Genomic DNA, 13902 nt, shown 5'->3' with positions numbered 1-13902 from the left:
CTGATAGTTGTACAATGTCACCACAGCCTATCCTGAAAGCCTTGTTGAGGGATGGAGAGAGAGTGGTGTTGAGTGCCAATATATTGTTGTAGGTTCGTGCACAATCAATGGAGGGAAGTGCATTCTTCGTGCAGTCGCGACGCTATCATTTCATTTGCTTTTCTATCTCCATCTCCAACGAAAGAGGGATTTGCTCCACTCCACAAACAAAGTTTCACTCTCAATCCAATCTGTTCTCCTTCAACAAGCTCGATTGAAACGCTAGATTGCCATGTCACATTTGACCCAAATTGCCCTTGTTCTACACTATGACCTCTTGTGAGGACTAGAGCATCCATTGATTTATAGCACTTCTCACTCATTTGCTCTCCCATACACACATACAATCGCAATATCCGTTCAATCTGGGAACTCATCTCTATATAGCTTGGCAACCTTACCCTCCTGTAAAAGCTTCACGTGGGATACTACAATCAATTCGACATTCCCACCCTGAAGGTGGAATTGACCCATGCCCTTCAGCTTCCCTCATCCGAGCAGCAAGTTGTGGAGCAGGTGCAGCAAACCATCGCACTTGCAAGATATATCCAAGTCCTTTATATCTGGTCTATAGTTGGGCAGATTCACGGCCTGAAAAAGCTTGGCAACTTGAAATATAACTGCAAGAGACCCGAACCTAAACACTTTTGGTTAGCTTTATGGGTGGACTGTGACGTGGTAAGGCAAAGTCCAAAAGCTACACATCGTGAGCGTAGGCCATCGGCCTGGTTGGACGACAGGGTCTGGTGAAGAAAATTCGCAAACAATTTCGATATTGAAGTCATTCATGATATCTTTGATGAAGGCAAGAGTTGGAAGCATCGATTGGGTGAAAAAATTTGAGGGTACTTGAATGACGACGGCATTGTCGGCTTCCAGGCAACCCTTGACCACTTGCAAAATGAGCATCGAGATCGTTAGTGATGTATGACGAAACCATCAGGACGATGAAACTAATGTACCATCTCTTGATTCCGAAGTACATACCTACGTAGCCTCCTTCCTAACATAGTCTCATTCCCAACGTAGCCTCTCTAGACTGAATGCGAAACTAGGGAAGCAAAGGAAAACTCAAGCTGCAGCCTGATTCCATCGATTTGAATTTCCTGAATTGTGCAATGTTCAACGAGAGCTGTGGAGGGATCTCTAGAATATAGCAAGGTCGTGTTCCCTTCGTTAGGCAGTGGAGAATCTTCTACCATGCAAGGCACTTCCACATGGAGGGGCTAGGAGTAGAGATGCAAGTTCTCCTCCATGCGCCAAGTGGCACCCCTCTCCGTTTGAGATATAGAGATAGAGAAGAGAAGAGAAGAGATAGAGAAGAGTTTCAATCCTCCACTATAGGGGTGTGTGCTAAAAAAGAAATTCTCTTATAACCGAGAAGTAGTTAGTAACTAGGGCCGATTAAGGAGGACTGATAATTAAATAAGGAGTGATTAAGGAGTAATGAAGTTCCTCTCTCCTAATTAAGGAGCAATGAAGGCATCCTCTCTCCTAATTAAGGAGTAATGAAGGCATCCTCTCTCCTAATTAAGGGGACGTCCTCTCTCTGATTAGGAACCACTTAATATTTGAATCCTGAACTTTTCATTTGATACCGTTCGAGCTATTGCAGTGAATTTTTCGAAGCTCGCCATCCACGAAAAGATCGCATTTCTGAATGTTATCATTACATGAATGGAGCTCCTGCCAGCAATCAAACGGTGGCATGGCTTGTTTCATCAGTCCATTTGACAGTTAGTGTTCAATCTCGTGATACTTTTGAACGCCTGCCCAACATGGATCCAAGCATCTCTGCAGACCCAGAGCTTATTTTGCACACACGAGCACAACAGCTGCAGTCCGCCATCATCACCGTGCTCTTCGGCAACAACCACCCTCCTCAGCTCCGTTTGGCCAACGATTGGATCACCAGTTTCTTGTCTTCTCCCTTGGCATGGTCTACCTGCTTGTATCTCTCCTTCCCTCCGACGGGATCCAATGTGGGTCTTCAGCAGGAAATTCGATTTTTTTCTCTTAACTTACTGCTGTCAAAAATCCGAACCGACTGGCTTCAGTTAGCTGCGACGGACGCTCGAGAGATTTATGACGTTCTCGTCCGCCACCTTCCTTCCAATATCCATGATAAGATCGTCGGGGCCAGGCTTTGTGTTGTTGTAGGTGCTGCAGCTGCCCTAGCTGGTGCGGAAACCTGCTACGAGGTGAGCGCTTTGGCCAGTGATAAGTGTTTCTTTAGTATGTGCATTTATTTCCATAGTATCCCCGTCCATGTATCCGCTCCCCCTCCTCCCAAAAAAGATAAATAAATAAATCAATCTATGCTCCCTCTTGGAGTGCTGTGTACCTACTGCCAAGCATATACGAGAGAGACTAGAAGAAATATTCGGCTTGAAATTAAACTTCTATGACCTTAAGATGAGGTGATGAAGAAGAACTTAGTGATAAGTTCGGATAACTGGTTCGAAAACTGGCTAGTCTTAAGCGTGAACCAGATGATGAATAGTTGTGCTTATCAAGAGTATGTGAGGTATGCATCGTTTTGAGCATACTCTAGAGATTCTTCGTATGGTAGCAACTACGTATGAAGACCTTGTAGCCCTGCTTCTTGAAAAGGATGGGAGTGACAAGGAAGATGTTAGCAGCAGCAGGTCGGAATATGACAAAGCTTTTTATGGAGCGGTCTAATAAGATCTAGTCCCGGTACTGTAAAAGAACGTGTTACATAGAGGCCAACTGTTTCAACAAGCTGGAAAAGGAACAAGAAAAGCACCATGCCAATTTGATTGGAATTGCTGCCACTGCCCAAGTCCACCTCAAGAAGATTGACGAGGATTGGGCCTTCTAAGTTGTGTTTGTGTGCTTGTGTCAACAAGGGTTCTCTGCTTTGGGTAGCCCCCCAAAAATGATTGTATTTGAGTTTTTGTGTGAGTCTTAGTTCTACGTTCATGAAATATACATAGTACCCAATTAGGAGTAAGGGGGGTTTGAGTGATGGTCTCAACGGCCGGTCTTGAGCTGATTGAGGGGATTGCTGTGGTACGGGAGGTGCACATAATTAGGCCTCATCATTGCAGTATTGCGGTATAGTTGTAGATTGGTTTTCTCGTTGATCTATTTCGTAGCCAAGTGTGAGAACTAGGCCTCTAGTGTGAGTGCTAGTGTGAAAGGGGTTTGGGACTGTCCTTTGTGAGCTTGAAAGGTGACTTGAGTAGATTAATTTTGACTTGATTGTGGGACATCATCTCACTGACATCATCAGTGAGGGGTGTGTGTGTGTGCAGAAGATAGGCCTCTCCCAGCCTGTAAAATGGGCACTTGTACCTGCTTCTCAATCAATCAAATCAGCAGTCTTTTGCCTCTGTCCAAGTCTCATGTGATCCACTCCAATTTCATCAAGGCCGACAAGGTTTTGGAGGAGAGGTGAGCTGAGAAGGAGAAGGAGAGCTGAAGGGGGTCCGATGAGGGATTGGGTGGGGAAGCACAGGTCTTCAGCAAGCAGCAACATTCAAGTCACATGTTGTCGTGTTCCAAGTGGTCGGATTATTGAGTAAACATAGTGCCACATTTAGAGCACCACTATGATGCTATTTGTTGAATGATCAGGGTTTGGGTTTTCAGTATGAACTGCCATAAGAATTGCCTGAAAATGAGCTGAGTTTTCAGTATGAATTGCCATAAGAATTGCCTGAAAATGTAACAGGGAATGGCCAGGTAGTATTATCCTGTGGAGCTACCTGAAAGTCACATCTAGCTTTGAGTGCGAGAATTCGCTATTGATCTTTGTCGTGCTATATTTCCCAAGTCACTTGGTTTTCAAACTGGTCTTTTTGGATGGTGTGTTTCTGAGCTGCATAGAGCTTGTCATAAAATCTCCATAAATACAGCTGTTCTTTTGAAATAGATTTTATGCTCATCGAATAAGGCGATACCATGTAATATAAGATTTAGCTTCCTTTTCCCTTTCCCCTATTTCTTAGGGTAACAGAGGGGAAAGCTAAAATAGGTCTCTTCTTTTTCTGTTTGTCGTGTGAAAAGTTCATTGTGTGAGACTTTTCATTCCCTCTTTTCTTATGCAGCTAGTAGAAAGTGCTGTTGGAGAGAGCGAACTTCAGTTGCCTTTAATAATTGACCTGTTGACTGCCCTTGCAGAGGAAACTCTGCATCGAGCACGCAACCTGTCATGGGAGGTTGGTTCCTTGAAAAAGTTTTAGAGTTATGCCTGTCAGGATTTCAATTGTTCTAGCTGTGCTTCTTGAAGTTTTGTCCTTGTATGTAACTAGAGATGATGTGCTTTGGTGGACTTGTTCCATGGACAGGTCAGGGACTGCATGCAGGATTGCTGTCCCCAAGTTCTCATTTTTTTAAATACTATTGTCACCTCATGTGGACAAAGTGATATCTTAGGGAATATATTTACTTGTTTTGAACGATGGTGAGCTCTCAGCTCATTGGGTGACTTGGGATGCTTTATATTTGTTTGTGCACATGCTCATTTGTGACCTATGGTTTGGCTTGTTTCTTTTGAATTCCAGGATTCAAGCAGGTGTTACATTGTCGGAACTTTATTCTGAATATCCTTTGCTATTTTCTTCCTTATTAGAAGCATTGGGGTCTTCTATAGAGGGATGTTTTCAAGCTGCTGTTTGGGCACTTTCAGAATTAGTATCTCAAGTAGACATTCTTCCTGGCAGGGAAGCGGCAGTATCTGCCTTGATGAAAGGTATCTTTGCTTACAAAACGGAAAGTTTTGTTATCTTCATAATATTGCAGGATAATGTGGCAATGTTTGTGACTACTTAATTAATCTGTGAACTGTAGATAAAGCACAAGAAAGTCCTGGGTAGCCTGTATATTGTATTCTTTACATAATAAGTCTTTAAGCTAGGAGGCAATCATGACATAGCTTGTTTGCTAGAAGGAATATCATCATGAAGTAGCGTGTTTGTTAGAAGGAATATCATCTGCTTGTAAAGCCATGCAGGATCTTTTTGCCATTGGGTGTTGTTTATAGCTTCTGCTTGTAGTATACGAAACATTCTTCACGGCTTCCCCTTTTATGTGAATCGTGTCTGATTCATGTACGTTCTTGGGTGGTGCAATATCACATCTGCTGGGTCTTGATGTTTCTCTTTTCCTTCTTGGCAAAAAAACATGTTTATCCTGGCCTTGAAATTTGTCTCTTGGTGATGATGTTTTCCAATGATCACGACTTTTGTTATTAGCATTTTTACATTCCAATCTGTAATCGGGATTTATTTTTATGTTAGCAAGTTGGATGTGTATTAATGTTTATAATATGGTCTACAACCACCGTAGGGGTGCTGATGGCGTCGGTGGAAATGTCATAGTAGCTAGTCCCTGCTGTGCATGATAGACTTTATTTTTTTCAACCTTATGAGTGACTATGATGGTATAGAAACTGCACTATGTTGTGTTTTTTAGAGGATGAGTTTGGGCATGTTCCCTGATTCGTCTAGGTATATGCGTACTATTGTTCTGGTGATTTTAAGATTTAAAACAAGGGCCAGTGATGCTGGCCAATGTTATTTAGATTGTGGTAGAGTTATGTTTCAGACACTCCTTTAAAGAAAATATTTTTAAGTAACATGGTATAAGATATTCAGTGAGATTCATGCACCTTGAAGCTGTGAATACAAATATAGGCTTTGCTTTAAGTTTCTATTTTTACTGAAGGCTTGCCATGTGTGCAATTGACTTTATCTCTGCTTCAGGGCTGGTTAGTCATTTTTTTGCTCTCGTCTTCTGTAAACATTGGACTGTTGTGGTTCCTGTTAAATTGGCAGCTATGCTTGTGCAAAAGTGGCAGTATGATGCAGCAGCCTCTACACGGATCACAGATCAGAATGCAGGATTGTTGGTACGTGCACGAGGGCTTTGCTTGTTGATGAGTGAGGTGGGATCTGTGGAAGGTGCATTTGTTGCCAGGTCAGGGACCGATGGAGCAGCTATATTAGAATGGCTCGTGGATGCTTCGAGAGGTGGTGGCGGCTTGGGAAGCGAGGGTGCATTGATGGCAGTTGAGGCATGGCCTCGTCTCGTGGCTATTCCTTGCACTAGGCGTGGGGAGCTCCTTCACGTTTCTCTCTTTGGAGCGGCTGCTCAGGTTAATTGCTTACCTCCCAACAAACTTGATGAGAAGTAGTAAGGTTGTTGACACATTACATTCATGCAATACATCCTTATGATATGAAGAAGCAGACATTGGTTGTTTGTAGTTTGTGGCTGCAGTTTTTGGTGGGGGGGAGAGAGAGAGAGAGAGAGTTGATATGATACGATTTATTAAAGTCCTCTTGGGACCCTTTAGGATCTATAGAACTGAGGGTCACTATCAACAAATAGTGATCTTTTACATAGTGAAAGAAAATACTATCGACTTGCTATGTGTTAGTACTTGTTGAGCTAGCTTGTGTGCTAGTCCAAGTACCTTGTTGCAGTTTTCCAAAACTTCTTTTAGATAACCTCCTAGCTTTGTAGCTGGCTGCTCTAATAGATTTTCAGGCTGCCTTTGTTGTCATCATATCTTTCTCTAATGTGCGCATAGGCCTGACATGTAAAGATTACATGCTGCTCATTGTCCACTTCTCCTGGGGGGCCGATTTTGCATATTCTTTCTTCTCTTTGGAGCATAAGTCTTGCCCACCTTCCCTTCTCCACCTCTAGATCATGTGAGCTGGTTCTCATTTTGCATATTAGATGCCTTTAAAAGAGAGAGAGAGAGAGAGAGAGAGAGAGAGAGAGAGAGAGAGAGAGAGATTAATGCCCAAGTAAGGCCAAAAAAGCTATAAGACCAAAACTGAAAATCATCATGAGAGGAACTGGAGGTGTCTACTCCCTGTCTAATACGTTACCAATGACTTTAGGAAAACTCAATGTGAGGAATTGTTCCTGTTATACCATGTATCATATGTTAATCATGAGTAGCTTGAGCTCGTCGTGGGCCCAACAAGGTTCCCATTGGGAGTCTTGGATTGACCGATTTGTTATGGCGGTGGATCATCTCAGTAGATAGGACTAGTCGAGCTGGAGCCATTGCTTCAAACGGCAACAAATTTGGACATGTGATACTTATTCTATCAATAAAAATGTGCACACACGTGTCTAGGTCCTAGGGGCAATAGGAAGGGAAGGGTGCATTAAGGTGCATTGAATGGTAGATGCATGGGTCATAGGCCAGGGGTAGGTGTAAATGGGAAGATGGAACTTGAGTGATCTCAAGGGACATTAATGAAAGGGTATCACCCTTTAATTGTGAATCTCACGTAGCATTTTTTCATTCACCTTGCATTCATCCGCCATCTTTCTCCCACCTTGCATGTAGGTCAAAAATAGAAACAAGTACTCTTAGGAGGGCGCTCTTTCCCATTGGAGGGCCAATCGGCATTCAAATTGTACATGCATTGCACACATTTGTATTCTTGAGAAGGTTGGTTCTTCACATTTGGTATCAGAGCAGAAACAATCCACGAAAGGGACAGCAGGAGAAAAGGAAGAGTACAGCGGAGCATGCACGGACTGCAGCACAGCATAGAAAAGGGTCCGTACGTGAAGGATGCACGACAATAGGCAATGAATCGCGGTACTTGCAAGCCTTGTCGCGCAGGAAGGCAAACGAGCGGACGGGAGAGCGCAACGACGAGAAAAACGTCGCAACGGTCAAAAGAGTGCAGTGGCACGGAAGGCATCACACGATGAGGCCAAGCTTCGCGAAGGGGTGGAAGCCACGGGGCGAGCAGCAAACTCCGGCATGCAAGACTGATTGCAGGCTGCCATCCTGTAGTTTATTGGTGGAGCAAGAGCCTAGTTTATTGGTGGAGCAAGAGCTAAGTTTTTTGGAATGCAACCTCTGATTTTTGGAGTCTCAAAGGTAAGGGTTTTCTCTGATTTTTTTGGTCTTTGGATGGGGAACGGGGTGTCCTAACGGGATGACTCCCCCCGTGCGAATAGACCCTTAAGCTGTGGGAAAAAGAGACCCCCCCGTTCTCCCCAACGGAAAGTCGGATTGGAACAAGATTTTAGGGGGGTGATCCACCCATCAAGCACCCCCTATAATGGTATCTAGAGCACCAATCCGCTCAAAACAAGTAGCCCAAACGGAGCGCACCAGTTTACAGCAGAAATATAAGAAGAAAAGCTTAAAAGAGAAGAAAGAAGAGGTTATTTCAAGTGTTTTCTCGACATAAATGAAGCGGGAGTTGGATAAGTACTGCCAACGCTACAACACTTGACTTTTGCTATAAAATAAACCCCTTTTCTGAGATTACAGCAAGTCATTTTCTCTCTTGTATTACTAAAAGGAAAGAATGGAAGGGGAAGGGATATTTAATAATGAACTTGTCCTTTTTCCTCCCTTACCTTCATCTCTCCTTCAAGAATCTCTTGATAGGAAGTTTTCCTTCAGAAATGAAGGGAGAAACGAGTCCATCCTAGAGCAAGGCGCTGAGTTTACGCCTTTAACTCAAAATCCCATACACATGGATTATAATCCAAGTGCAAGAGGGAGAGGAGTCTTCCGTTGATAAGCTGGTTTCTCAGCTTAGCCATATGATTGAACAGTCCATTATGACAAAATTAGGGACTAAGAGAGTGCTGAATTTTGGGGATGACGATTTAAGTTCCCCCTCAAAGAGAGCTAAATTCCAACCTCGAGAGAGAATAGAGTTCCCAAAGTATGATGGAGCAAGAGAGGCAGATAAAATCCTAAATTGGATTTGCCATTTTGAGCTATATTTTGCCCATCGAGATAAGACCGACCACGAGAAGCTTGCTCTTGCCACACTACATCTACAGAAGGATGCTTTGATATGGTGGTCTTTATCACAAACGGAAAAAGAGCCTATTCTTCAATGGTCCAAATTTGTAGAGCAGCTTAAGGCCACTTTCATGCCTCCGAGGCATGAAGAAGAATTGACCTTCTGTTGGGTAAGGTTCAGGCAATTCGATAATGAGAATGACGCTGAATTTACAGCTAGGTTTTGGAAACTCTCTTTAGAGTTACTTGAGAAGAGTGAGGATGATAGAAGAAAGAAGTATTTAGCAGCCTTGACCCCAAAAGTGAGGTATGAGGTTGAAATGTTCAACCCAACCACCTCGAAAGACCTCACTAAATTGGCTGAGATTGTTGAGAGGAAATTGGATCCTCATAAACCCTTCAACAAAGGAAAAGAGAAAGCTATTGTACAAAATGTTAACAACCAATCACGTCTTGGATGGATACCATTTCCTTCCATGACAAAGCTAATTAAGGAGGGTAAATGTTTCGGATGTAAGAAACATAAGCCAGGGCATCCATGGCATAAATGTCCTACTCTATTAGCCAAAATTGCCAAAACAAATTCTATAAAACGAAAAGGCAAAGCATCCAAGTAAGAGGGTGAGGCTTCTACCTCCTCATCCCAAGACTCTACGGTGAACATAGAACCAAGAGTAAATGCTATCCATTCAGCCAACACTGGTGTATGGATGTGTGAATTGAATAGAGAGTAGACATATTCATTGTGGAGTATAGACGGAGAAAAATCCGTGTAGAGCGTCTGATAGGATGAATAGGGCTGAAATAGAAGAGTTGGAAAAAGAAATTGAAGGTCTATAGTTTCTACAGACTAAGTAGTTCTCCATCGCAAAATCATCTATAGCCAAAGTCTATCTAGTTCAATAACACATTTGAGTGAGAATCGTTTTAATACTGACCGATTTGTTGAGAATATGTTTCAGCTTATTGAGCAGGTTACTATAAAGAGATTTCAGCAGCTTGGTATTCAGAAGAGAATCCGGAGTATGAAGACATATTGAAGAAGCACTGCAGTGGTACTTCTGCATTTTGAATATTCAGCATCAAGAGGAATCGGAACTTGAAGATGGGATTTAAGTTTTGATTCAGAAGAGATCGTGTACTGCCAAGAGAAGAATATTTGCAGATTATGAAGAGGAGATGCAAATGCAGAAGTAAAAGAGAAGCGTATGCAAGAGAAAGAGACAAGAGAGGATCCAAAAGAGGACTTCTGCCCATTCAAGCAGGAGGGAGTGTCATGACAAGAGAAATCACTAATCCTTGATTAGTAGACATTGAAAACATTATTATATATTATACGCCAATGGTGTAACATGTATTTGTATTTATGATGGACACCGACCGATTTGTTATGGCGGTGGATCATCTCAGTAGATAGGACTAGTCGAGCTAGAGCCACTGCTTCAGACGGCATTGAATTTAGGCATGTAATACTTATTCTATTAATAAAAATGTGCACACACGTGTCTAGGTCCTAGGGGCAATAGGAAGGGAAGGGTTCGTTAAGGTACATTGAATGGTAGATGCATGGGTCATAGGCTAAGGGTAGGTGTAAATGGGAAGATGGAACTTGAGTGATCTCAAGGGACATTAATGAAAGGGTATCACCCTATCTCACGTAGCATTTTTTCATTCACCTTGCATTCATCCACCATCTCTCTCCCACCTTGCATGTAGGTCAAAAATAGAAACAAGTACTCTCACGAGGGCGCTCTTTCCCATTGGAGGGCCAATTGGCATTCAAATTCTGCATGCATTGCACACATTTGCATTCTTGAGAAGATTGGTTCTTCACATTGCAAGCACCCGCCCCATACATGGCACCATTGTTGCTTGCGACCACCTACCTCATGACACCATTATTGTTGCATCTCGACATTAGGCTACCACACACTGTCAGTAGGTATCTCGCCTCAGCGAGGAGCCGAGGACACTAATAAAAGACGTTAGATATGTTCCAAAGACAGTCCATCATAAATACAAATACATGTTACACCATTGGCGTATAACATATAATAATGTTTTCAATGTCTACTAATCACGGATTAGTGATTTCTCGTCATGACATGCAAGCTCTCTGTGTAGTCTCCTATTGACTTGGTGTATCTAAAAGTGAAGGTCATGATACATAGATTCCTAGTCACTTCTTTACTTTCTTTCTTGTGAAGAAGTTGGTCTTATGGTGGGTCTCATGAGGTGGCCTTATGTTGAGATACAACAATAGCGGTGCCACAAATGGGGTGGCTTAAGGTTGAGATGCAACAATAATGGTGCCACAAATGGGGTGGGTGCTTGCAAGCCCTCTGTCCATCGGCCTACTAGCATGGCGATCCTCACTTGGGTTGGTGTAGATATTCGTTTTGGTCGTATGTGGCTGCAAAGGGGATACCCAAGTCCTATGAATGTAAACCTGTTGAAATACCATTGCAAGTGATCATTTGATATCTCTTTCTAAGGGAGCTGTTGCCGTTGCCCTTGGTTGTCCCGTTGCCTCGCCTTCTCCCCCCTTTCGTAGCCTATCCCGCCTTCCCTTTGCCCTCCTCCTCCTCCTCTCTCCTGTTAGCTCCGCCTCTTGTCGTCTCGTCCATTCCTCGCCTTCTCTGTCGCCCGCTCCTCGGCCCCTTTCGCCATCTCCTCCTCCCACCTCCTCCCCTCCGTCGGCTCTTCTCTGCTTCCCCTCCGTCCCTTGTCTCCTCTCGCCCGCTTGCTCTTCCACCCCCGCCACTCCTTCCACCTCCCCCCACCTTCTCCTCTTCCTCTCGTCGCCATCCCCTCTTCTGCCTCCCGTCGTCTCCCTCACTCCTCCTTCCGTTGCCCCTTGTCGCCTTCTCGCCTTCCTTGCCTCCCTTCGTTCTCTACACTTCTCTCCCCCCATCTCTTTGCCTCCTCTTCCTTGCCATCCCTTGCCGCCCCTCTTCTTTTTCCGCCTCACTCCTTGTCTTCTTCCTCCTTCCCTCAGTTTGCCCTTGTCCGCTCCTTGTTTCGCCTCATCTTCTCTCTCTCTTTCTCTCTCTCTCGTCTCCTCCTTGACATCTTTCTGTTTCACCTCCTCCTTTTTTATCTTTCTCCTCCGTGCAGCGGGAGTGTTTGTGCTTGTTCGGTGAAAGAAAATCTTGGTGGTGACCCTTGGTCTGGCCAGAAGGGCTCTATGGTAGCACCCTCGAATCCTACAGCCGTTAAGGTTTTTCTTTTCCTAGTCGACAAGCAATAGGTACAGTAGGCAGTTCAATCCCTCCATGATAAGGTGATCGTGGGTATAATTGTGGGCCTCACTCCCACAAGGAGATAGGTGCGAGAGTGGATCCAGACGAGCTTGGCACTAGAGGGTGACCACATTCAGGAGGTCACCATCTATGGAAGAGGCGTATTCCTCATCCAGTTGAGCTGCCCTGACACTGCCTCGACACTCGTAGAGCAAAGCCCCATCCTCCTTGGTCCACATCTGGTGTACCTCTTTCCTTGGCACCATGGCTTTACAGTGGAGGACATGGACATAACACACCGTGCTCCTCGTTTTTTGGTTATGTTTTGCTTTCCAGGGCTCCCAAAGGAATATCAAGACATCCTTCCCTCCATTGGTCGAGCATGTAGCATTGTGCTGGAGTCTCCGCCAGATTTAGTCGCATCAGTGGTAGCAGAGGACGGGGTCCCTAGGATCAGACTGGTGGTTGAGAGCCCAGAGTCCCTCCCAGAGTTGATCCTCCTTGAGACCCTGGAAGAGGGTACACTTCGTTAGCGAGTGGAGATTTTTGGGTTACCAGACTAGTGTCTTCGTTGCAGACAGATGGGTCACCTAGCCAAAGATTGCCCTTGTGGCCAAGGTTGAGCGTCTCCTCCCCTATCCCCACAGAGTAGGTAGAGTCAGCAGGCCAGAGCCCAGTTCCCCGAGACAGGAGCAACAGGAGCTCTAGACACCCTGGGTGACCTCTCCAGAAGGCGATTGGACCCATGTTAAAAAGAAAAAGAAACCAAGCAAACATGCTCGAAAGTGCCGCAGGCAGAGGGCTAGACGCAGAGAGAGACAGAGTTCCTCGAGAGGCACCTAAGGAGCAGCAGCAAAGTCCATACGTGGAGACCCACCCCCAATGGCAGGGGCCACTGCTCAGCCAGGTGATCTTTATGTGATGGAGGTCCAGAGTCCGCTTTCACCTTTGCATCAACAGCAAGCCCAAGGAACTCTTGATGCTGCGATGGCGGAAGTTGCGGATGTTAGCATAGCAGTGGCTGAGGGGGAGTGGATTCAGAGTCCGGTGAGCCTGATCAACAGGGGGTGCCGATGGTCGCTCCTTCTCCCCCCTGCTCCTCCTCCCTAGATCCCTCTCTCTCTCCACTTCCCCTCCTCTCTCCTGGGTTCCCTTAGCCTCCTCCCTCTCAACCCTCTTGCTATGGTCATCCTCACCACCCGTCCCTCTCCTTCCGCTTGCCCCTCTCCCTCCTCCCCCTCCGTCCCCCTCTCCACCTCCTTAGTAGGTTTTTCAGCCTCCCTACCCTTCCCTCCCTCGACTTTCTTGCTAGCGGGCAGGGGTAAGACAACGTCCCCTTTCGCTTCCTCTTTGTAGCATCCCGTCCTCTCTTTCTATTCGAGGGGGAGCCAGGGCGTCCCTTAGTGCGAGACTTCTAGAGATTGGGACCTTGGAATCATCTAGAAATTTTGGACTCTTACTCTCTACCCTTGGAGGTAAGGCTTGTGATCTTGCAGCCCTGGAAAGGGGGTTCGATCAATGTAGTGGGCTCCAAAACACTTAGTTTGGAGATTCTTGTTCGCCTCCACATGGCTGGAGAAGTGGTCCCCAGTGATGTTTGATGCTATACTGGGAGATCAGATCTCACGCATGATGGACGAGTGGATGGGACCACAAGGACTAGACCTTTGGCACACCTATGGTGTTGAGGTGAACTTTCAGTTGGGCTTCACGCGGGAGACACCGTTGTGGTTTTTGGCGGTAGGAGTGATTAGATTGTCACTTGAGGCAAAGGTTGATCAGGCACAGTACTTTTCGCTTCAGAAGTATGCGGATTTGTTCGGGGTGGAAGTCTCCTTCATGATGAAGTGG

At 45.1% G+C, this 13902-nt stretch overlaps 1 protein-coding gene across 1 annotated transcript in view; it reads left to right on the top strand.

The window, feature by feature from the left end:
- Positions 1–1663: 1663 nt before the first annotated feature.
- The window catches only part of LOC147893492 (uncharacterized protein C11G11.07-like), a 53394-nt gene continuing 41155 nt past the window's right edge, over positions 1664–13902 (top strand). Inside the window, exons 1-5 of the mRNA XM_087386279.1 lie at positions 1664–2240; positions 4116–4226; positions 4356–4471; positions 4572–4759; positions 5844–6163. Coding sequence (XP_087242405.1) covers positions 1713–2240; positions 4116–4226; positions 4356–4471; positions 4572–4759; positions 5844–6163 — 1263 coding nt within the window. The 5' untranslated portion in view covers positions 1664–1712. The remainder of the gene's footprint in view (positions 2241–4115; positions 4227–4355; positions 4472–4571; positions 4760–5843; positions 6164–13902) is intronic.

This window comes from Dipteris shenzhenensis, chromosome 15 (genome assembly GCF_047967505.1).
Source record: "Dipteris shenzhenensis isolate YYH24624 ecotype China chromosome 15, Dip_SZ_1.0, whole genome shotgun sequence".
Taxonomy (NCBI): Eukaryota; Viridiplantae; Streptophyta; class Polypodiopsida; order Gleicheniales; family Dipteridaceae; genus Dipteris; species Dipteris shenzhenensis.
This window is presented reverse-complemented; position numbering and strand designations above follow the sequence as displayed.